This window comes from Gymnogyps californianus, chromosome 19 (assembly GCF_018139145.2).
Source record: "Gymnogyps californianus isolate 813 chromosome 19, ASM1813914v2, whole genome shotgun sequence".
NCBI lineage: Eukaryota > Metazoa > Chordata > Aves > Accipitriformes > Cathartidae > Gymnogyps > Gymnogyps californianus.
The window spans coordinates 12,522,562-12,547,312 of NC_059489.1; the positions used below are offsets into that span (position 1 = coordinate 12,522,562).

The 24,751-nt window shown below is 48.0% G+C and overlaps 1 protein-coding gene across 1 annotated transcript in view; it reads left to right on the forward strand.

The window, feature by feature from the left end:
- The first annotated feature begins 6,569 nt into the window (after positions 1–6,569).
- The window catches only part of SHISA6 (shisa family member 6), a 260,885-nt gene continuing 242,703 nt past the window's right edge, over positions 6,570–24,751 (forward strand). Inside the window, 3 exon segments of the mRNA XM_050908561.1 lie at positions 6,570–6,816; positions 6,819–7,245; positions 22,531–22,691. Coding sequence (XP_050764518.1) covers positions 6,570–6,816; positions 6,819–7,245; positions 22,531–22,691 — 835 coding nt within the window.

The window sequence follows — 24,751 nt, forward strand, 5'->3', positions numbered from 1 at the left end:
TCTTCAGATTTGCAAGAAAAGAAGGGAGTTTTGTTTATGTGATAGTAGCTAGGAGTACTGTAACCACAGCTTTCCTGAGATGCTGTCAGCCCAAGGTGTCTGTGTTGTTCCCAGCCTTAAGATAGAATCTGAAGCCTTCCTGCAAGGATGAGACAGATGTGTGGGACAGGTAGCAATGAACTGTTACAGTCCTGGGTGGTGTGTGAGAAGATGAGGTCTGGGATCACACAATCTTCACAGCTATGGCAGGCTGCAAATACAGCCTTCTGTGGCATTTCAGTGCCTGGTTTCTACCGTTAAACTAATACATCCAGACAAAACAGTCATAGCTGAAGAACCACCCTTGGATGAGATGTTTGGAGAAAAGAAAAACACCCGTTCACCTCACCTCAAGGTTGTCTGAGCCTCTGTTGTCCTTGGTAGCCTGGGTGAAGTGGGTATGGACACGGGACTTGTTGAGTTATAGAGCCAGGAGGCCATCTCAGTAGAGGAAGCTATCCGAGTGCCCCATCATATTGCTGGGCTTGGAGGCAGGCCTGTGATCATCAACACCAATGTTAATATCTCTTATTTTGTGTGATCATCTGCATCCAGCCTGTGGTTAGGTAATGACTGCAAGGTGTTGGATGCATGCAATCTGGTTCCTTCCATCTGCTTCTCTGCTGACTTGGACAGTTTCTCCTGGCTCAGACTGGTTGGTGATGAAGTGCCTTGAGCTGTAGGACAATCTGAATGGAAGAGTGACTGCTGGGTTTGCCAGATCCCATGGGAAAGTCGGATCTGTTGAACACTGATGGGGCAGTACCGGGCTAGGTGCTGGGAAGAGAAGGAGAAGTCTGCCCTTGTGTTAGTGAGACAGGTTGGTGCCATAATGGTAATGGAAGTAACAACAGTGACAGTAATGATATGTAAAAGAAAAGCTCTCACTGGTTTCCCTTCTATGCACATACATCAAGATAAAGGAAACTAACCACCAATATCCAATATGGGGGCAAGATACCTGCGTCAGTCATATGCTACACTTAACCGGCATATTGCCCTTCACGGACTGAGAAAGACCCAGCCTGTAGCAAAGTCCCCATTTGGAGTGACAAAGCTAGAAAGACAAAGCAGTTTAAAATGTCTTTCCCAAACTGGTGGGCAGGCCTGGAGGAACCATTGCACAGTAGATACCAGTAAAGGAGAAGCCCATGCTGAGGTGTCTGTATTCCCTTCTCTCTGCCTGGATCCCCAGGGGATGCCACATATTGCAGTGAATAGTTGGAGTGTTCCCCTTGTGCTAGATTTTCTGTTACTATCAAGAAGGTACCACAAGATTTCACAAAGTGCAAAGACACTACCAGGTGAATTCTTTTTCGGTGAAGCAAGTCTCTATCAACCAAGAAGGGACTACAAGAGTGACCTTAGAGCTGGCTTTCTGCATGCAGATCTTCTTCCACACATGGAGGAAAGAGCAAAATACCTCTGGTATCCCCACACTTGTGTTTGCTGTGTAAGAGTATTTTAGAGGAGTTCAAACCAGGAGGAAAAGGAAAAGCAGCAGAAAACAAATGTGTGAGCTGTGTAGGCATCAGCACTGTCCCCCCTACACACCACAGAGCATTATTGGAGGAACTTTGTGGGTCTGGCTGGTCAGTTTTGTGTCAGAGCTTCTTCCACCAGGAGAAGACACTGAGCCTATGTCCATCCACCTGACCACAGGACCTTGGGGTTTGCAGAGGTGCAGTGGTAAAAGTACTTTCTGAAGCCTTCTCTGTAAGCAGACCTGGATAAATAATGAAGAATCCATCATTTGCTGGAGAAGTTTCTTTGTCTTCTGTTTACAGATGGCCCACATGGACGTTTCAAGTGAGTGCATTGATGAACTGCCTAGCCAAAGCTCTCACTGGTGAGACGTCAGTGAACTCACTGAACCTCTCCCAGGAGTGCTTGGCTGTCCGGTCTAGTGGCACCTCCTGTTACTGACATTGCTGCAGGCAGCAGCAGCATCTTGATCCCCCAAGCAGCATAGGTGGGTAAGTTGTCTGGAAAACTACGTACACATCTGTCAACGGCCTGGCAGTCTCCTCCCCGCCTCCCCCTTACTGAGGCAGAAAACGGAGGCTTAAATGCTGAGAATGCCCCAAAGACAGACACATACGTCACTGCTGTAGGACATCATGAGCCTGTGACATTCACTGCCACAGTGGCTGGATGGATAGGAAGAATGAGAAAGAAACAAGATGTTCCCATGGGTAAAGTTAATCACAGTTCCTCAAACTATACAAAACCATATAAAACATAGAATTATTTCAGGCACAAGAGAATAAACCAACCACTAAAAGCTGATGAAATGTCCCTTTTCTGAGCTAGTTCCTTGTCTCTTCCTTTGAAGCAGCTGCTCAGGAAACTGCATAAGAAGCTGATCACATCTGGCACTGCCCATATTGCTGTGTGTGAGACCCCTGCCGTCTCGGTGTCTGTTGTCACTGCACTTGTTGCCCTCACAGTTCCCTGTCTGGTTTCCGTACGCTGTCTGTCTTGTATCTGGGAGTAAGCAGCCTTCTGCTTGTAACAAACTCGGGATCCACCCTGTACCTTCGCTACATTCATAAAGCAAGCCCATATCTAGTCAAGCAAGAAAGAATTCAGCTTCATAGAAATAATCTCCAAAACCTCCTATTATTAGCTTTTTGTAGCTACATTAATTTTAGAAGAAAAATTAGGTCCAAAGTGCTGGGCTCATTTTAATAAAGATTCACGGTCAGAATTTAATCCCTTGGTGAGGAAAAATCAGCTTTTGAGCACATCAGACTCATTACAAACTCTTCACAAAGTCATCAGAGTCCGACAAGTGGTGGCAGGGAAAACGGGCTAAAGGTGAATGATTCTGTGTACGAATTAGATTAAAGAGAAGTTACTGAACCTGCACTTCCCTTCACTGCCAGCAGCCGCGGCATTTCCAGGAGAGAGATGAAAGCACCCAGCAAAGAAGATAAACAAGAAAACAGCTCTGAAACAGACATGCTGATAAAAACAACCTGGGGAGGATGGGACCTGAGATAAAAGAGAAAGTGCTGGAGATTTTGTAGTGACTTCCAGGTGGGGATGAAGTTAGGGAGCGGAGCTGTCGTCAGAGTGATCTTTCCTGAGTATGGTTACGTGTGGAGCAGAGTAATTTTCTCCCGCAAGCATCTCGACCGTTGTCCTTTCCTTCTGCAGCCAGCAACGCAGCTGCAAGCCCCAGAAAAGTCCCAGAAATTTGACACTGCTCCTCAGTGACTGTTTCCTTCTTTCCACGTTTGCTTTAGCTCTTTCCATCCCCTTATTTTGGCTCTGGGCAAGGCAATGGGATTATACAGGAGATCCATGGAGGCTTCGTCCTTCCTTAGCATGCTTATTGGTGTTGATAAATTGAGCAGTAGGAGGCAGAGGCATCTGGATGTTTCATCATTACCTTGGTCTGATGCAGCCATAGCAGCATCACAGGAGCATCTGGAGTCCAAGTTCCAGCCAGTGCTGGAGGCTGTGCAGACACACTAAAAAAAGACAAGTCTCAGACCCCAGATATTCTGTGGGGCAGAATACTTAACACTTAGTGCTGTTCTCCAGGGAGTTATTGTTTTGCTAGACATTTTCTATGCCCTTGTAACATTTGGCATAAGGACAGAGGGGTGTCAATAGTTTACGTCTCAAGAACTACGGATCTTGTCCCTGAGGATTGCCTTCAGCAGGTAGCCTTGCCCACATGGGAGGGGATGCTGGGTTTTCTCTAGAGTGATAGCTCCCCTCCCCAGAGCAGTGCCTCTGCAGAGACCCCAGTTCCTGTATAGGTGTGCAGGGAACAACCAGATGAGGGGAAGATGCAGATTATTACATCCTGATGCCTCCTACACTTTGCAAAGCACCTGCCTTGGAGAAGCAGGGACAGAGTTTCAAGGCAGCTCAGGGCTGAAGATGCTTACCGTGGTGATTTTGATGAAGCCATCCCGGGGAGCTGGAAGGCCCACAATGTTTGGAGATGGTCTCCCAACATCAGCCAAATCTGCTTTACAACTTTTGACATAAGGTTTTGGAGGACACCTATAATGGAAGCATAATCCCCAAAGAGAGGATGGATGAGCTGGGCTCACAGTATTTAGCGTTCAGAAGGGCACGTGCATTAAAGCAGCTCAAACTCTGGTCTGGGTGGTCACATGCCACGTTGGTCTTAGGCTGCCTCCTGCCTCACTTTTGAGTTTGGGGTCAGGTACTGCTGAGGCCTGGGGACCTCAGTGAGACCTGGGCACATCCCTCAAACACAGTATTCCTAGGGTCACTGCAGAGTGGGTCTTCTTGAGGAATGAAGCTATTGTCTGATTTCCCCAGGTGTCCCCCAGCATCGGAGCAGCTTTAGATGGCAGAGCTAAAGCTTTCTTTGCCAACCTCACAGTCCATGGAGTCTCCTAAGAGAGTTATAAAATGCCCCCAGCCATGAGCTGTGGGCATTCAGACCTAGGTAGCTTGAGGAAATGATTCACAGAGTGCGAGGTACAGGGGAGGGGATTTTCAGGGGTGGTTTCCCCTTTCTCTCACTGCTCTCTTCCCCCTATACCATTCTCTCCACTCTCCTGAAAACTGTTTGCCTCCAGCTACAGGGCATCACTTCAGTTCCTGTCTTCATGTGCTCCTCTCTGCTGTGATTCCTCTCTGTCCTCTGTGTGTCCTTACAGCTGGCAATGCCTTGTATGTCTTCAGGAAATGTTTGTAAAGGCTTTAGTTTAGTTTGCAATGGGACATGAGGGAAGCACCAGGACTTTGAGGAAATTCTAGCATGGGGGCCCAGCGGCTCACAGCAGTGAAATCTTCTGCGCCTGCAGGAAGCTTGCTCAAAACTGCCTTAAACAAATATGCGGTGGCTGTGCCTGGGTCACTGGGTACGGCTACCCCAGGGCACTTCTAGCCCATCCCTACAGCACCCCAGAGCTGCGCTGGAGGGGAACCAGTTTGAAGAAGTGGGGAGTGTATCATCAGACAGGTTGGGGTGGGGGATGCCGCCTTCTCCACCCTGGGCACAATAGCTGAGCCCTCGCAGCAGGGAACTGGGACTCAGCTGGACTCAGTGCACCTTCCCGGGCAGGTGCCAACAGCCCCAGGCTGAGGGAGCAATCCCTGTGAAGCCTGGGAGGCATGTCCCTGTGCAGGGGGTGGCAGGGCAGTGGGGACAGCACAGCCCTGGTGGGCAGCATGGCCTGAGAGCCCTGGGGACAACATCTGCCCAGCACCAGGTTGTGCTGTGGGCATTGCCAGTGGGACAGGAACCTCCTGGAGAGGTGAGGGAGCTCTGCCCCTGAGCTGCCTGGGGCAGACCTGCTTGGACACCCAGGCTCCATTAACCCCGGGAGCCCACGTATGCCTCTAGGGTCCCCGACCCAAACAACTGGTGCACATTTATAGGGCCTGCTCACACACATCCGTAAGGATCACACCTCCCACACACACTGTGATAGGGAACATATCACTGCGTGTGTCCAGAGGGTCCCTAACACTCATACACACCTATAGGGTCTATGTAGCCCTCAAACATCTGTCGGGACCATATCTCCTGAGCACATCGATCCATAAGCTCATGCACACTTGTAGGAACAATACCAGTGCACACACTATGAGGGACCATACAGACTGTAAATCTATAGCCGTCATAGCCCCTGCGTGCCCCCGTAGGCGCTGCTGTCCCGCGCGCACCTACAGGGACTGTACCGATAGCTGACCCAGTGGGACCACATCCCCTGCCCGTCCCTGTAAGGACCACGTCCGCATGGACAGGTACAGGGGCCATACACCACACGCACCTATAGTGACCACACCCCCGCCCACCTCTGCGGGGACCACAGCCCCACGCACCGCGCCCCCGCGCACCCCCGCGGGGACCCTTCCCACGCACACCGCCGGCAGCCGGACCGCTCAGCCCGATCCCTCCCGGGCAGAGCGGGGCCGGGGCCGGGGCCGCTGCCCCGGGGGACGCCGCGGGCGCCGGCCCGGTGCGCTCGCGAAGCGGCGCGCCGCGCGCGCCGACGCCGGCCCGGAGTGATGTAAGGAGCGGGCCCGGCAGCGGTGGGCGGGCCTAATCCGGAGCGCCCGGCGCGGCGCGGCTCGGCGCCCGCCCCTGCTCCGCGCCCGGCTCCGCGCCGCTCCGCCCCCGCCTCCGCGAGGAGCGCGGGCAGCCCGCCCGCTCCGCGGCCCCGCTGCAGTCCCGCTCCGGCATGGTAAGGCCGTGGGCGGGGGGCGGGCGGGGGCGGGCCGGGGTGCCCGGGGCGCGGCGCGCTCTGACCCTCTCCCCGTCTCTCGCAGCCCCTCGCCGGAGGAGCGCCGGCCGGCACGGGACCCCGCCGCCTCGAGCCCCGCTCCGCCGGGCTCCGCCGCTCGCTGCGCGCCGGCATGAAGCGCCCGGCGCCGGGCAGCCGCCGCTGAAGAGCCGCGCGGCAGCAGCGGGACCCCCCGCTCCCCCCCATGGGGCAGCGCCGCGGCCGCTGAGCCCCGCGCCCCGCCGCCCGCCGCCCCCACCCCGCGCCGCGCCCCGCCGCGCCCCGCGGCCCCCGCCTCGCCCCGCCATGGGGCCGCGGCACCTGCTGCTGCCGCTGCTCCTGCTCTCCCTGCAGCTCCTGGCCCTGCTGCTGGCCGCGCAGGCGGCCGGCCCCCCCCGCGCCAAGGGCAACCGGACCCAGGGGGCGGCGGCGCCGCGGCGGACCCCCAAGCCGGGCAAGGAGCTCCTCAACCAGACGCTGGCGGGCCCGGGGGCGGCGGCCCCCACGGCGCTGCCCGGGCGCGGCAAGGGCGCGGGCGGCGGCAGGACGCCCCCGGCGGCGGGGGCGGCGGCGGGGGCTCGGCCCCGGCGCACGAGACGTGCTGGGGGTACTACGACGTGAGCGGGCAGTGGGACAAGGAGTTCGAGTGCAACAACAGCCTCACGGGCTTCCGCTACTGCTGCGGCACCTGCTTCTACCGCTTCTGCTGCAACAAGCGCGCCGAGAAGCTCAACCAGAGCCTGTGCCGCAACTACAAGAGCCCCGAGTGGGCCCACCCCACCACCGCCAGCGGCGCGCTGCCCGCCGACGGCAGCAACGGCGCCGACGGGGACGCCAACAAGTACGACCCGGACAAGGACAGCACCAACGCCACCGTCTACATCTCGTGTGGGGCCATCGCCTTCGTGCTCATCGCCGGCGTCTTCGCCAAGGTGGCCTACGACAAGGCACGGCGCCCGCCCCGGGAGATGAACATACACAGGTATGGTCCTCCCCCTGCTTCCAGCACCCCTTCTGTCTAGGGACGCCCTCCTCTCCAAAGGTTCTTCCTTTGCACTGCCTCTCCAAGGGTTTCCCCTTTGCGCCCTCTGTCCAAGGGTTTCCCCGTTGCGCTACCCATCCAAGGGCTTCCCATTTGTGCAGCCTGTCCAAGAGTTTCCCTGTTGCATGACCCCTTCAAGAATCCCAACTTTGAACTGGCTGTCCACGGGTTCCCCTTTTGCACCGCTGTCCACGGGTTCCCCTTTTGCACCACTGTCCAAGGGTTCCCCCCCTGCGCTACCTGTCCGAGGAGTCTCCCTGTGAACTGCCTATTCAAGTCTTTATCCTTTGCTCTGGCTGACCGTGAGTTTCCCCCTTGCATCACCCTTCCAAGGATTTCCCCTTTGCAATGGCTGTCTAAGGGCTCCCCTTTTGCACCACCTGTCCAAATGATCTTCCATTGCGCTATCACTTCGAGGGGCCCCCCCTTGAACCACTCATACAAGGGTTTTCTCCTTTGCGAGGGCTGTCCAGGAGTTCCCTCTTTGCACCACCAGTCAAAGGATTCTTCCTTTCCACCGTCTATCCAAGAGTTCCCCCTTTGCACAGGCTGTTCAGGGACAACCCCACCGTCCCGCCCCTCCGCGCAGAGCCGCCTCCTCCCCTCCTGCCCCTTGGGCACCCCCCCAGGGGCAGCAGAGGGGCTCTGCACCCCGCAGGTCCTGCCCTGCCTGGCCCAGCCAGGGAGAAGTTTAAAAAGTGTGAAGGAAATAATTGCTCTGCATCCTCCTGGTGGGTGCCTTTGCCTTGCGGTCGCAAGGGGTGCTCGGGAAAGCAGTGGTATCAGGGAGTGTTCCTTTTCTTTTCTTTTTTATTTCTTTTCCCCTCTAAATCCACATAACTCAAGCTAGTAGTCTGTCCTTTCTGGCTGGCTGCTAGGGAAGTAGTTTGGTATCCTTTTCTCAGTGGTTTTACACATTGCTGTAATAAGGGAGAACACTCTCAACGTGTCAGAGAAAATCCTGTTTAAAAGCAAAAGCTCAGGCTTCCGTAACAATTCTCCTTTTGGACAAATGCATGTACCTTCTCAGTTCGTATTTATTTTTTGGTGAAAAGGTCCCCCAAATGATGTGTGCTTCTTGTGTGCTACGAATCCAAGAGGTTCCTATGTTTGAACATAAAAATTGGTGAGGAGCTCCTTTATAAAAACAGTTGTGAGCATGAGTGGGGAAAGCCCTTATCTCTAGCAGATGATGCTTCATAAAAATTATTTTAATTAAGAAATTTTAATCACAACAATTAAAACCATTGACCATATTTTTAAGGCTGAACTGCAATCGCAGTCAACAGTCTGAGGGAAGAAATTTTGGCTTTTTACAAAGAAAGAGAGATGGGTGACGCAGTTTTTATTTATTTGGGAATATGTGTTTTATTTAGACTCCTCCCTTTACAAGACTACACGCACAGGGGTGCTGGCTGGTGTGAATTATTGTGTCCTCAATGAGGACAAAAAGTAATTCTGGTTTACACTTGCTGAGGGTCTGGCCCATGTATTCCACCACAAACCCCACCTGCCCCTGGTCTCCACCTTTGCAAGAAAATAGCTTCACAGTGTTAAAAACATTGTAATATCTTTTAGGTCACTTGTGTCTGTACAGTAAAGGGTCCTGAAAGTAGCTTAGTCGGAAAATAGGGTCTTTTAAATATTTTCTTAACTAAGGGCTAGTTCCCCAACTGCCCAGCTCTTTTGGCTTCAAGGCAACTTTGTCCTGGCCTTATCTTCACACTAGACTTGGAAATCTGACTCGGATGCCCATATGTTACTTTTGCTCTAGCTCCAGTGTGCTACAGGGTTGGATCCTACACCCTTTGAAATCAGAGACAGTGTTGCCAGACTTGTCTGAATTATTCCTGATGTTTTCATTTCTTTGATGCTTGCTTTTCTTTATTTAGATAAGTTCTGGTAAAATGATTCACCTGTGTGTAGAAGTATGAATGGCAGATTAAGTGCTTGGAAAGCTTGACTTTCAGAGCATTTTAAGGAGTTGATTGACTTCTATAATATGGTAGCTGGTAAAAGATTATACCTTTCAGAGCTGTGTTACCTGAACTTGATCAACATTGCACGATGGTTTAAATATTATGAAGTGCATCTCCAGCAGACAGGGTCTGCATCGGTCTGAGGAAAAATGCTATCAGTGCTCTAAGCAGAATGTAAATATGAGGAGTGGAATGGTTTGTCTTTGTCTCTGAGAACTGCTGCTGAGTAACAGAGAAGGAGAAAATCAGAATGTAGTCAGATATTTCTGTCTCTTTGAGGTTGTGTCAATTGGAGTTAAGTGTAACATCCAGAATAATTCACTGTAGTGATGACAAGTGCTTTAAATCTCAGTGTGCAGCCCCCCAAAACCTCTGGGATGAGGTGAACAACAGTATAAACAGAAACTACTACAGTGAGCTGGAAATAGCCCATCGTGAACAGTATCCTACACCCAGGGAAGATTAAGCAAGACTTCCCTGCACTTCACCATGAGCAAGACCACGCTTTAAATTATATTTCATCGTAAATGGTCAGTTAGCAGTACTGTGTGTAGATGTTATTTCTCTGCTAAGTTCTCATCCAGCTTTTACAGAAAATCCTTATTAACTCAGTTAGAAAGAACATTTTGACAGAGGCAGGCTCATTTTATGTCTTCTGATAGAAAGGAGGGTGTACAAATTCACAGGAGAACTGTCGCTCTCATGTGAAATGAAAGGCTGTCTGTGCACTAAGATATGCATGGGCATTTCAGAGCTGAAAATCCAGTCTTGTTTTCAGGCACTACCACGCACCTTTAAAGCAGAGGTACCGCTGTGATTCTGGGCTGAGCAGTGACAATAACTGGTACTTAAGTTCATTTCTAAGAGCAGTAAGTGGAAGTGCTTTGACAAACAGGAGCTAAAATATTCATATTTTACAGAAACACTTGTAATGCTTTAAACTTAGCTGATTTTTTTAATGATTATGGGATCTTTCAGCCTGACCAGATACGACTACCTCTTGTCTGGATCTTGCTTTGGAGTTACGCAGCCAGAACTAATGCATGCTGGGCTCCAGGTAGAAGCTGGAGCTGATTTCTGAGAGTTATACCCAGCAACGTTGTGTCTGCTGTTGCTCTCTGACTGCATTTGTGAGGATGGTTTGTTTTCATCAGGTGGTCAGGGTTTTTTTGCTCAAGCATTTCTTAAGTGGGCAGAGTATTTGCTTTACTTTCAGTAGGGGAATGAATTTGGGAATCTTTGACAGTGAACAAGGAATATCAGCTGTTTGTTTTCAAAGCTGGATATGTTTTTCTGCAGCAAGGAGAATATTCTCTTCCAGTGGCCATGACCCTAAATCTCCACGCTACAGTACATAAATAATTCACGGCTAGTAGTATCACTCTATGTCCCCCTATTTAGCCCTCGGCAACAGTAACCATTGCACTATCTGCGGAGTTCGGAATGCACAAATTGGAAACTGTTTATAGTTTGCAGCTAGGGCTTGAAATGTTACCAATTGCTTCCCGCATGGGCAGCCGAAGCCCTTACTTGCAAGCCAGAGGGAGACAGTGGTAGTGATGGCCCTGGGGCAGTGGTGGAAGCCCAGCTGTTCTCGTGTAGCTGCTGAGAAGCAGCGCTGGGATTTTTCCCAGCAAACTAGCTCTGTGTCCTGCTAAAAGTCCATCTTCCATATCTGTCCTTGCATGGAGTGTGTCCGATGAGTGTTTTGGCTTTTGAAAGGGAGAAGGGAAACAAACACCTTCTGCTCGGAGTGCTTTACGTTACCCTACTCCTAGGGCATCTTTGTTGCTACAAAGAGAAAAGATATTTGTGCTTCTTTGGTCTCTGCCTTTGAATCCTCTGCACTGTGAATAATAACAGTGACTGTTTTTGTAAATAAACATCATTTTCCCATGTAGAGACCACAGTTAAATTGATCCATTTCTTGCCATTTTTACTCTGCAGCTGTGAATTTGAACAGGAATCAGAGGCAATGGATCTGTTTGTCCACAGACCTGGGAAGGCTGCACGCACTCTTTTGCATGATGCTAACTTAAAATACAGGAGATTTTCTCTTCCTGCAGGCTGCATCTCACCACAGCTCTTGGGCCTTATGGTTGCTAGAGGGGTCACTGGAGGGTACCTAGTTTCAGCCCTCTTTGCTAACGGTGGAGCCTGTGAAAACTACCTATCTCTAGACTTAGTTTTTCAAACTGTGGTCACAGCTGGCTCATTCAGTTCTGCTCTCTGCTGGTGGGTGTTGCTTGAGCCAAACAACCAAACTTCATACCTCCCTGGGGCTGGGAGAGAGTGCTACAAACACACACCTGGCCATAGGGACTATACAGAAGATTTTCTTTCTTGGATGCTGTCACTGCTTTCTTTCTCTTTCCACTGATTTGTTTTTATGCTCTGCTTTTTTTTTTTGTGCCACTCTGTCTCACTGATCTGACTCACTCACGTGCCTTTCATCTGCTCTTTGCCCTGCTTTGTATTGTTCATTCCTGATGGCTTCCGAGTCTCTTCTGTAAAGTGCCTCGTCACTCTCATAGGCACAGAATATACGTCCACAAGCACATGTCAGACTTGACTAAGGTAAAACAGAAAAAGGCACAATCTTGTGGCCTCAGAGAAGTTACTCATGACTAGTTCTTCTGTTTCAAACCAATAGTGCACCTTAGTGTAGTTGGGATAATTCCCATGGAGGGAGAAGACCTGAATCTTGTCCTGTTTGCATTGATGAATTGCCCATTCCCAGCTAGCCAAATCAAGGCAGGATGTGTACTTATATGCATGTACCTGTACAAAATATTTTTCCTTTTGCTTCACTGACATGTACTGGGGAAGCTTCAGTCTGAAGCTCTGGTCACAGTTTGCACGGTTTGGTAACTGGTTTTTTTGCCATGCTTTCCTCTCTGAATCTATTTTTTAAAGAGACTGGTTTTGGTAACAGTACAGAGGCTGCCTGGCTACAGACTTCCACTGACTGCTTCTGAGTCTTCTCCTTTCTTTTTGAACTCCTCCCAGTAAGAGAGGCTACTCTCAGAAACCATGCTGCCTTCACCAAATCATTTCAGTGCCTCTAATTCCCATTTATTTGATTTTTTTTCTGCTTTCTAATTAACTTTTTCTATTTGTAACCCTCCATCATGAGGTGCCAAGGGAATCCAGTCTAGCTCTGAACTTCTATTTCTTTTACTTTTGTAATCTCTTATATCCTTAACTAACAGTTGATCTGTGTGTCTTTGGAGATCAGATGCCTTTTAAAACTTCTGTTTCACCTAAGAAGATCTTAACCTTATCAGTAAAATGAGATCATGGTGCTTTTTTGCTTGCCTTTGCACCTACTCACATGGGCAATCTGTATTTCCTTAGATCTGTGTACACTGTATTGCACGCAGGTCTCAAATGCCTCATTACCGAGGCAGATAAGCCTGGAATTCTTTCACAATAAATGCTTTGCTGTAGTTCAGCTCTTGCCACTCCTTTGTTGCAATGATAGGGCTTTTCAGAGAAAGTACAGTTTTCTTCAATAAGTTTAAAGTCCCTTAATTGTGCTTACAATGTAGGATTTGGTGCAAAATAGATAGCTTGTGCATGAAACTTCTTCCGTGTGCACTCATGTGTTTTTTCAAAACACTGCATATCCACCAAGTGCTGTTACTGGCTTTGTGCATGCAGGTACACAAGCACAAACAATAACAGACTAAAAACCTGTACCAGCTGAGCTCTCAGCACAATTCCTGCAGACTTCCATGCCTGTGAAATACCTAGAATGACCTGCTATTTTTATTTTCTCTTCTTTCCATCATCAAGACCAGTGCTTAGCTCGTTTTCTGTACAATAACGCTGCTTCCAGTTCTCCCCAGCACCCGTGCTTTCCTTTCTGGGTGCGCCTCTTTTACGGAGTCTCCCTTTTGCTCTCCCCAGCCCAGGGGCATGGTCCTGGTTTCGGCTAGGACAGAATTAATTTTCTTCCTAGTAGCTGATATAGTGCTGTGTTTTGGATTTAGTAGGAAAATAATGTTGATAACACACTGATGTTTTTAGTTGTTGCTAAGTAGTGTTTATACTAAGTCAAGGATTTTTCAGCTTCTCATGCCCAGCCAGCAAGAAGGCTGGAGGGGCACAAGAAGCTGGGAGGGGACACCGCCAGGACAGCTGACCCAAACTGCCAAAGGGATATTCCATACCATATGACATCATGCCCAGTATATAAACTGGGGGAGCTGGCTGGGAGGGGGGATCGCGGCTCGGGAACTAACTGGGCATCGGTCAGCGAGTGGTGAGCAGTTGCATTGTGCACCACTTGCTTTGTATAGTTTAATTCTTTTAGTATTGCTATTGTCATATAGGTTTTTCATTCCTTTCTGTCCTATTGAACTGTCTTTATCTCAACTCGCGAGGTTTTGGTTTTTTTTTTTTTCCTGATTCTCTCCCCCATCCCAGGGGTGGGGGGCAGTGAGCGAGCGGCTGCGTGGTGCTCAGCTGCCGGCTGGGGTGAAACCCCGACAGGCGCGGGGCCGGGTTGATGCGGGGCCGGGGCAGGAGGGGAGGTCGCTGCTGCGGGGCCCGGTGCCGGCGGCACAGCAGGTGGCAGCCTGCTCTCTGCCTTGCAGCGAGCGCTGCGCTCTGGGTGACGCCGGGGGAGAGCACTCCTGGAGGCACGAACTTCTTCGTGCCGCTCGCTGGCCCTAAATAGCCTAGTAATGGTTTACAGGTAGATCTTGACCCTTGCTGCCCTGGCCACTTTCTGCTCGGTGGAACAGCTCTCTGCGAAGAAACGTCAGTTGGAAAGATTTTTTTAACTTTTTAATTACAGAATCTTTACATAACTGTTTCTTTCTCTTTGGACCTGCTGTATCACTATTCAAAGGAACTCGTATTACCCGTTGTGAGTTTAGTAATTGTAGTAAATTCCTTGCCCATATCACAGCAATAGTAGGAGACTCACTCAATTTGTATAGCAGTGTTAGATGTGTAAAGTACTTGTGTGAGAAAGATGTGCAGTCTAAGCACTGCTGGTATTTACTGCTCTTGATATATAGCCTAAAGAACCTGTCCCAAAGAGAAGAGCTTTACTTTCCAGTTGCTGATTCCACCTCACGTTGTAAGGACAGGAGAGAGGAAGAGCTCACAGTGACAGTTGTTTTCTTGTTGATTTATCAGTGCAATGCCTATACTACTTCTATTTCAGCTGAAATGTATTATTTTCCACATACACATATTCATACAATTGGTGTGTATCTGTAATGTGATTATGTCACCTATGTGTTAGTTTTGAGTTCACCAACAAGAGTGAGTCAGGGAAACTGCCAGCCTCATTCTGCTGTCATATTCTGGGGTAACTTAGTACATCCGTAATTAAGCTTTCAATGAAATTTGTCATTAAAGCTGGACTAAATTCCAGGACCTTCACAAATAATTCTTGTATTTGGCATAAAGATTTTTCAGAAGACATCTGACTTTTCCTTGTAGTATTTATTTTTAAGAAAGAATATTTCCTCACTTATGCTGGGGCAGGTGCACAAATGCTTCGCTCTTGGAAGGGTGTCCTAATGCTTAGTCTTTTTCTCTTCTTAACTCCACGGGGGCATTCACCTATTCTTGTACATACACATGCACACACGCACATATACAGGCGTCCACCATATGCCCACTCAGGTTACTGTGAAAAACCATTTCCAGTGTTCCTCCCCAGAAACCCTGCTCTGAAGCACCAGCTGCTTTTGTTTCTGGCAGCTGCAGAGACCAGTTATCTCTTTTGCTGATCTGGGACTGGTGCATCTTTAGTACACTGCTGAGCCCCTGCACTTTCAGAAACAAGATCTACTTTGGCAGAGTCACTTCCACGTGAAGGAGGCTGCCTCCCAGAGGGGTTTGCTGGCAGCAGCATCCCCGTGTTTCCCTCTGTGTATCAGTTTGCAGTGATGTTTGTGTAATCAATTAAAGCCCCATCCTTCTGGTAGTAAGATCAGAGCACAGTCAGAGAGTGTGGCCAGACATGTGTCCTGGGGGTGACACCAAGGAGGCAGCAGAGATGGGGAGAGCTGATGAAAGGCAGTGTACGCTTGCCTTCCAGTTTACTGTTTCACAGCTAGCACAGGGAATAACATGGGCAAGCAGCGCTCAGCTGGCAGAAACTGCAGTGTGGGAGCCGTCTCACAGGATAGCACAGACCCAGCTCGGTCAAGGGCAGCACGTGGCTCTGTGTGGTCAGCGTTTCAAACTTCACAAGGCGTGCAGCAGGTCTGGGGACAGGCACCAAACCAAACCATGAATAATGCATGGCTGTGCTCTACGCGACTTGCCGGTGACTGAAATCCCTCTCCCTTGGAGAGACCTGTCCCTTCCAGGTGAGCTGGCTCCATGGCTGGATAAATTGCCTCTCTCAGACTAACTGCCTCTTTCTTTCCAGGTTAGTAAGAGAGCATAGGGGAGTCTTTAACCTCACTCTTTTTTTTTAAGGACTCGTAGTGAAATCCTGGCTGTGCTAAAGTCAATTGGAGTTCTGCCACAAACTCCATCACAGCTATGCTTTTAGCAGGCTTTTAGCTCAGCCAGACACTGCTCTTTTTATTGTGCTCTGCCAGATCCATTTGGTCATTCTTTTTCCATTCTTCCTCAAATTCACAGGGACTTGGAACAGGCAATTCTGTTTTCTAACACCCCGTATGTGAGGTCTCCAAGAGAGGGGATTTTCAGAAGGCAATTGAGTGAAGTTTTGCATGTGTACAACGTGCACTACTGGAAATAGTCAGCTCTTCCCATTGCCTTTTCCTATCCAGCATCTGCAGACCTCTTTACTCCAATCTTATTTCCCACAGGCCACATCCCGGCCTGTTGGAGCTGTCACCAAAGATCCCCTTGTCTTCAGTAGAAGGGATACCTGTGCCTGCACTCATGCTATCAATTAGTGTTGAAAATCTGTGGATATTGGGAAAACAGGACACTACTTTCAAAAAAGACTGCGGTGAAGGACAGCACTCCTCCAGCCTGCTGTTACCTCACTGGTAATTAAGACAGCAAGTTAAGTTTCTCAGCTGGGTTGGTGAGTGGGAAGGGTGTGCTAAAGCGATCTGGTCCTTCACAGCCCCTGCAACTTCACGTCCTCTCTGGCTACAGGGTTCCTTCAGCCTCTGCAGGTGAATGTTACTTCTGCACCATACTCCCTCCTATCACACTAGCCCATGTGTCTCAGAGCTCATTGTAGAGGCAAATGCTGATGTGTTGCAAACTCACTTCTTAAACCAGACATTCCTCCTCTCTGTTTCACCTCTTTGCTTCTCTCCGTCTCCCCAGGATCTGTGTGTTTTTTCTCTCCAGCCCAAGAGGAGAGGGTCATGTGTGGACTGGAGATATCCCCATCAAATACAGTCCATAAAATCCTTGCCAGTCCCAGGGCACTGACGTGAGCTCTGCATTTCCAGAGATAGGTCCTGAAAAAAACTGACAAATAGCCAGGGATACCCGAGATGTGTTTATTCAGATGGAGCTTCCTTGGCCAGTGAAAGGGGCACTAGACAGGGAAACTGTGGGCTCTGGTCCTAGCCCTGCCTCAAACTTTCTCAGTGATATCAAGCAAATCCTTCCTCCTTCAGTCCACAGAGCACTGAAGAGCAAGGAATTTCTCCCCATGGCTGCAGGAGACAAGCAAATCACCATGCTGGAATTACTGAGATCAGGAAGCTATGGCACTGATAGTGGCTGTGGAAGATGGGAGTGTTTCACAGTGTGAAAGTTACTGTAGGAAGAGCCACTTACAAAAATGGACCTGGAGCTCTTTCAGCCTGAGTCTGCTGTCAATGACATTGCCTAGCCTGAAGAAACTCCACTGGAGTCATTGCTTTAGTCTGGGTCTAGAAGGATCAGGATCAGCTCCCTAGTGGGGGTTCTCTCTGCTGTGTTTTGAGCGCATTTCTTTATGGTGCTTGGGGCTGGACCCTTCAGTGGGACAATCCGATTTGGCTACACAAACTCTACAGAATTGCTGAGGTTGGAGGCGCCTCTGGAGATCAACCAGTCCAGACTCCAAGCAGGGTCAGCTTGAGCAGGTTGCCCAGGACTGTGGCCAGTTGGGTTTTAAACGTCACCAAGGATGGAGACTCTGTGACCTGCTGAGACACTGTTTCAGTGTTCGAACACTCTCAGCATAAAAGAGTTTCTTCTTGCGCTTAAGTGGCATTTCCTGTATTTCAATTTGTGCCCATTGCCTCTTGTCCTGTCACTGGACACCACTGAGAAGGGCCTGGCTCCGTCTGCTTTACAGCCTCCTATCAGTTATTGATACGCATTGATAAGATCCTCCCAAGCTTTTTGTTCTCTAGGCTGAACAGTCCCAGCTGTCTCAGCCTCTCCCTCATATATGAGTTGCTCTAAGCCCTTAAGCACTTTGTGACCCTTCATTGGACCCACTCCATGATGTGCATGAGGAGCCCAGTACTGGGCACAGCACTCCAGATGTGTCTCACTAGTGCTACGTAGAGAGGAGGGATCACCTTCCTCAAGCCTGAAAAATCATTACTGATGATTTACTTCCCTATTGCACAAAGAAGCTGCTCTCTCCCCTCCCACATCTCCATGCTAGGACTGAGAGATGAATACCCTCCACATATCTGCTGGACTTCACACCCTGCCTGGTCTTCACTGCGGTTTGTTCCTGTCTGTTTCTTCCATTTTATACTACTCTGGTCACTTTCTCCTTATTCTGTTTTGGTTTTCTGTCACTCCCTGCCATTGCCCCTCTCCCAGTTTGCCTTGCCTTCACTCTCTTTCCTCTTTAGCAAAGTCTATTGATTTAATCTTTCAACATCGGGGCCCCAGCTGATGCCCATCCTTGCTACCCTACTGCTTACACCCATCCCTTTTGGCCCTTTGTATTTCCAACAAGACCTTTTTTTTTTTTTTCCCCCTTTTGAAAATGGCCACAACTGCTTCTTTGCATTAGGGTCCCTATGTTCGTCCCACAATGTTTCTTCCCATAGTACTCACTTAGTCCAGAGTTGCATGAGAGCCTGCCCTGCTGACGTACCTGAGAGCAGGATCTGACCTGCTCTGCCTTGGGATGTCCTGCCAGGCAAGACATCAGTAGGTTTTTCTCCTACGCTGCTAGTCCAGCACTGGTCTGGAACAACATCCCTGATGTCACTATGTCTATTCTGGGTTTACATGGAAAGAAGCTTTAGTGTTCTCATATAAATGACGTTAATGAAAAAGCTGTCATAAATCATTATCTCAGGGTATGATTGTACAGTTACACAACTCTGGCTACTCCATCCGCTGCCACAGGTAACACGTTCCAGTGAGTGAGGTTTGTTTTCCTGAGATAAGAGATGTGTCGTCATAGAAAGGTTTCTGAAGTGTCTCATAGCCTTGTGCAGGTGATTAGGATGCTGTTGACATCAGTGGGACTAATTGTACCCAAATGGCTGCACACACAAGACCCAAATATTTCATGTGACTCTATTACTCTATTATTATTGAAGCTTTTGCAGTGGGCAATTAGACAGCTATACCCAAAAGACTTAGGCCAACCAAATCCTTCCTCAGTTAAGTATGATTGACCTTCCGTCAGCGTGGGACTCAGCCCTCTGTGCTTTATGGAAATAAACTGGATCACACACAACAATGTGATTGAATTGGCAAGGAACTAACAAGTTTGATCCAAGTTTGACTTTCTCCTCCACCTATAATGTTTTGTTCTGCTGGTGCTGAACAGTCTTTTTTTCTCTCTGTAGACATTAAAGAAGAGGGCAAAGAGTGAGCACTCAGGACACACAGTTTGGTGTGTTTGAGGAATAAGAAGATTACACCTTCGGCATTCCTGAAGTCACATTGTTTTAGTCCCATACACTTATGAGCTAGGTCTGCTTTGGATAGTTACGTTCAATTTATCTCATGTATAGTCTGACACGGCAGATATCGCTTTCCTGAGTATCACCTGTGATTTCTTCAGTTCATCTGAGAGTAAGTCTCCTCCCTTCCGTGTGGCTGGCACCCGACTAGAAATCATTTCCTTGTTATGTTGTGACCAAAAACTAACCCAGAGAGCAGCTTTTATTACTTTTCCTTCAGGATGAAAAACAAAGAAGGGATTAAATTTGTTCTTATCACCTGAGTTGTATTTTTGTTTGTGGTAAGGATCAGTGAGTTCAGGTCCTGGCTGTAAGCAAGGAACAACCAAGCATAGTTTTATGAGAAACTGTTCATGAACTGATATTTTATCCTGGACACACGGTTTTGTCCTCATGCAGGGCAGTGGGATCATGGTTCGGCTCTCAGGTGGATAATGACTGAGAGGATGAGGCACTTCTCACTGGCTCCAATTGTTTCAGAGTATATTCACTTTAATTGCCTTAATTATTTTTAGTGAATGGAGGCAAACTGTCCATCCAGTAGGTAGGGAAGCTATGTTCTTAGGACTATATCAAACCCCGTTCAGAGAGTAATAATAGTAGGAGAAAGGACAACAGTATTGGGAGAAACAAGGTGACCTGCAGCGTAAGGTGGTCCTAGACTCAGAATTGTAGCAGAATTTAGGTTGGAAGGGACCTCCGATTAAGGCAAGGCCTACTTCAATGGTAGAGGAGGTTGTTCGGGGCCTTATCCAGCTGAATTTGAAGACCTCCAAGGATGGAGATCCCTCAGCCTCTCTGAGTCTCAGTTTCAGTGTTTTGCTGTCCCACTGTGACTTTTTTTTCTTTTATAACCAAGTGGAATTGCCCTTATTGCAACATGTGCTAATTGCCTCTTGTCTTCTTTGCCTTACACCTCCAAGAACAGCCTTGCTCTGTCTCCTTTGCAGCTTCCCATTAGTGGGATGTAGGTCCTCTCTTAGCCTCTCTTTGTCAAGTTAACCAAATTCAGCTTTGGGGAGAACTGGTTTGTACTCTCCCATTTCCATCCCACCAGTACCTCCAGCTCCACTTCCTCATCTTTGAGTTTCTTGTACTGCCCTTGTGTACCTCATCCCACACAGCCCCTTCTGAGTGTACACCGGTCCCTGACCTGACCTTTCCTGCCCAGCTGGCTATTATATTAAGCTAAGTGGAATACAGTGGGTTAGCGTTATCCACGCTGTCATCCTCCTCTGTACTCTGAGTGATTGCACTCTTGACACTAAGAGTGTCTTCGACAAGTGTTCAAAATGAGCCCAAGCACCTATGGGCTAGTAAATAATGGTCCTAATACAATCTCTGTGATTGAAAAATGACTCTCAGCATTTCTGTATTGCAGATACCATTAAATGGTCATCTGATGCTTAATATATCTTGGAGATATGTACTAAGGGCTCATTCTGCCAACCTGCTGTCTTTAGAAAATGTGTTGTCTCCAACAGGATGTACTGGATGCTGGTGCCAAACAGACAGATCTCATTAGCTGCCCACATCCTCCCCAATCAGCAAGATCTGTAATGCAGTGGGGAGGTATTTGCCTAGAAAAACATCAGGATTACTGGTGGTTGAAGGATCCTCTCCTCAGGAGGGACCCGTGCAGTATCACATAGGGCAGGGACCTCAGGCCCCGGCTTCAGGTCCTTGTTCTGCCACTCACGTTCTGTACAACCTTGGGCAAGGGGCCAAAATTTCAAACATGTCCGGTAAGTTGGTGACCAGTTTGAGATACCTCAGGTATGATTGTAAAAGATGGTGAGCACCCACAGATCGGTGTCAATCAATGGGAATTCAGCATCTTTTGGTGAACACCAAATACCAGTTCGTGTTCTTCAGTGAGGAATAACCATAGGAGCAAACAAAAGCAGCTGTGACTTGGGACAGGGCTAAGTATCTATCTCTTATTGCTGCCACCTTCACCTCTCTCTGAGCCTATCTTAGCACAAAAAAAAAATCTGTGCTGTCATGTCACTGCATGTGACAACCCCTTTACTCCGTATGTATCAGTATGTGTGCACATTGACTTATCATATGATTGGTTATAGCCTCTATGCCTGCTCTGTCTACAAACAATAAATAATCAGATAAGGTTAAAAATACTCTTATTCTGTACAGGGTGGTTGTGAACTAATGTAATCCTCTTCTGGAGCCTCTGAGATCTTCCAAGAGTTTCTTTTGTAGAACACATTAGTGTTGCAATTGTTATGCACAAGGATAGCAGTCTGTAGAGGAAATGATTTGGAAAATGGAACGGACTCAGGTCCCAAACTGTTTCTCATATGAAAGACCAGAAATATGGCATTTAAGGAATGCTAGTAGATATGAGCAACACCAGCAACATTCTCATCAATATGCAATGAAGGAATTTCTCCTCCTTATATCTTTCTTGGTACCTGAGGTGACATTAGGCATATTCCCTCTGCCAAGAGAAAAGAACCTTTCAAACTCTGTCATCTTTAAAATGCCACTGTCCCTTATAATCCACACAAGCCACCCCCTTCCTCCTTTTCTTATGGCTCAAGAGATAGCTTGTGGCTGCACTAAGAAAATCAGTGCATTTCACGCTATAACTGTTCCACTGTGTCCGTGATATTCACAGAGGAAAAAAATCTTTGAGTATCCACTCATCTAAGGGGAAAACATTGGATGCAACTGAACTGTGTGACATTTCTTTTTCTTGGGGAATAGCAGAGAGACCTCAGTACCATTAAAGAAACCCCTAATGGACAAGAAGCTAAAGGTAGGCTAATGGCTGCATTGACATTGACCTGTGAAAATTGTTTAATCCTTTTCTTCTGGACTGCTGGTTCTCCTTTAAGAAATCCACTCCCACCACTGGTGTGTATTGAGCTTCTTGCGGAAAAACCAAGGATTTCAGGAGTGTGGGGACTGGACTTCTAATCTGATTCAATATTAAAGAAGTTTGGCTTGGGCAGGGCAGTTTTAGTGTAACCTTTAGAAGATCACAGTGCTTGAGTCTTAGGGCTCTGGCGTGCTCAGTGATGACTCTTTATGAAGGCAGTGCTTTATGCTATGGAGAACAGTTCATCTGCACTGTCACTGACAGCAAGGAAAATGATGGAGAGATAACATAACCCTAGGGTGAAATGAATTAGTGGAAGCATAGGAAAAACTAAACAATAGTCAGGCAAGCCTGTAAATACATGCAGCAGACACACAAAAAGAAACTGAGCTTTTAAGCCTTTTTTTTTTTGTTATTGTTATTGTTGCTTTTTTCTGTTTATGATAGAAATCCAACTACTGCTGGATTCTCACAGTGACTGTGGAAGTGAAAATACTGAATGCCATTCTAGCTAGCCCTTCTAGCTACTGTGTGAAAATACGTTTTTTCTCTATTTCTCTCTTCCCAGGGCTCTGGCTGACATCTTAAGGCAGCAGGGACCAATCCCAATAGCACACTGTGAAAGAGAGACTATCTCGGCCATAGATACCTCCCCCAAAGAAAACACCCCAGTCAGGACATCTTCCAAAAACCATTACACCCCTGTGCGCACCTCCAAAAGTAACCCAGGTAAGTGCTGCTTTCCTGCTCTCTCTCTCTTCAGAGGTGGTTGTACCAGTGGTATGCTAGAAGTCAGCAGAACAGCACACTTTACAATAGTGGATTTTGTAAACCTAAAATTAGGATAATAAATGGCTTTAAAAGGCAATCAGATAGAGCATAGGAGTGCAAGGATCAGTGGTGATGATTCTTTAAGGTTTTTGCTGAACAGAGTGGCTGTTCTCTCTAGGCATTTTAAAAATTCAGAATCAGTGAGGTATAAATTCAGCTTATACCAAAAAGTTGTATTAAGCTTAGAACATTGTGTATTTCCAACAAAACACATATGCTGTAAAGTGTAATCAGGCTCTCTGCACACAGCAGCTGAGAAGAAAGAAATCCACATAATTTGGGCCATCTTATTCATTAAGGTGAACTATAGGCCTGTGCCAAGAGGAAAGTGTGGAAGGTGACCTAGAGGGTATCCCAGGAGCTTAAAGACACTGGCCTGAAGTCCTCCAGGAGCATTGGCCTGGGAATTGGGGGACAGAATTTTTTCTCCGGCTTCTGCTGGCTGGGTGAATTTGGTCAAATAATTTGACTGCTTTTTGCCTTGATTTCCCCAGTGGCACAAGGATGCCAGCCTCTTAGGTAAAGATATTGTTCTGATTTATTAAAAGCTTCATATATTGATAATTGTCAAAAGAATGTCTCGATGGTTGCTGACCACTTTTGTTAAGTGGGATGTGGTAGACTTGCCATCACTTGCCGTCTCTCAGTTGCAACTGGATGTGTGCCTCAAAGATATGCCCTCATTCAGTCACAAGCTATTCAGCTTCATGTAGAAGTTTCTGGGTGGCATTTCCTGACCTGTGTCACCTGGAGATCAGAGGAGGTTTTGCTAATGGTCCCTGCTGGCGAAGCTTCTGAAAGAAGCTAGCAGGAGCTCAGACTGTTCCACAACCTGCGGGGCTCAATGTGCTCTGCTCTTTGTGGAAAGGGCCCATGACTGAGGGCAGTGACTGTTTGGTTTCCGTTGCCTCATTGCGGTGACTATTAGAAGGGGTTTGCTGCAATGTGCATCACCCTATGGAGACAGGACCAGGTGATCGTGTTCTCTGGAAGCCTCCCCTGCTGCTGGGAACAAAATAATTTCCCTGAGAACTAAGAAGGATTTCTTTGCTCTCCAATTTTCACTCAGAGGCCAGTGAACCCTGTAATTTTGTATGCCAGAGTTATACCTGTGAAATAAAATGTTGGGCTGGAGAACAGTACATGAGGTGAGTTGTCTGGAACACGAAGGTACTTTTGCATATCTAGGGCTTGGGACTGGCTCTTGAGAGGGAGGATATGTGATTCTGCCCCAGGACAGAAACACAAGAAATAAGGGTTTATAGCCAGTGAACAGGTATAGGCACCATCAGAGAACAACTCTGACATAAGCCTTACAATGAGATGAATCCCTTTCTGAAGATACCCTGTCTTTTCCCATTGGCTCCCATCGGTCAGTTAAGGCAGGCAAATCCTGAACGAACATGCAGAAGAAATTCTTTGTTTGCAGCAGAAGAGACCAGCTGGATACTAGAAGTCTAAATTAGGTGTCATGTTTAGGCACTGTCAAGTCTGAGAAAAGGCAAATGGGAAGGTTTGCGAGGGGAATTGCTAATTGCAGTATTCTTCTCTGGTGTCCATCAGTAGCTGATGGCTCCAATGGACATTTTTAAGACTTACTACTACATTAGTGGAGGCACACAAGAATACAAGGACCAGAGCACAGGTATTGTGAGTGGGGTAGTAGTACAAATGGTCACACTACAAAGTGACAGCACCCGGTAAAGAGTCTCCTTGGTCCTTGCTGAGGACTGGGACATGAGATGAGCAAGGCAAGATGGCTAGGAAGGAAAAGGCATGCTGTTAAAGATGACAGTCTGTTCATTCATCCTCTACTTGTCTGTATGTTTGCCCATATTGTGTGAAGGAGAAAAGCCATTACAATTCAGTCAGGGCTGAAACAGGCAAGCCACAGGCAACAGGAGCCGACTAAAAGAAGATATTCACAAACCCAGCTACAAAGGAGAGGGACTTTACTT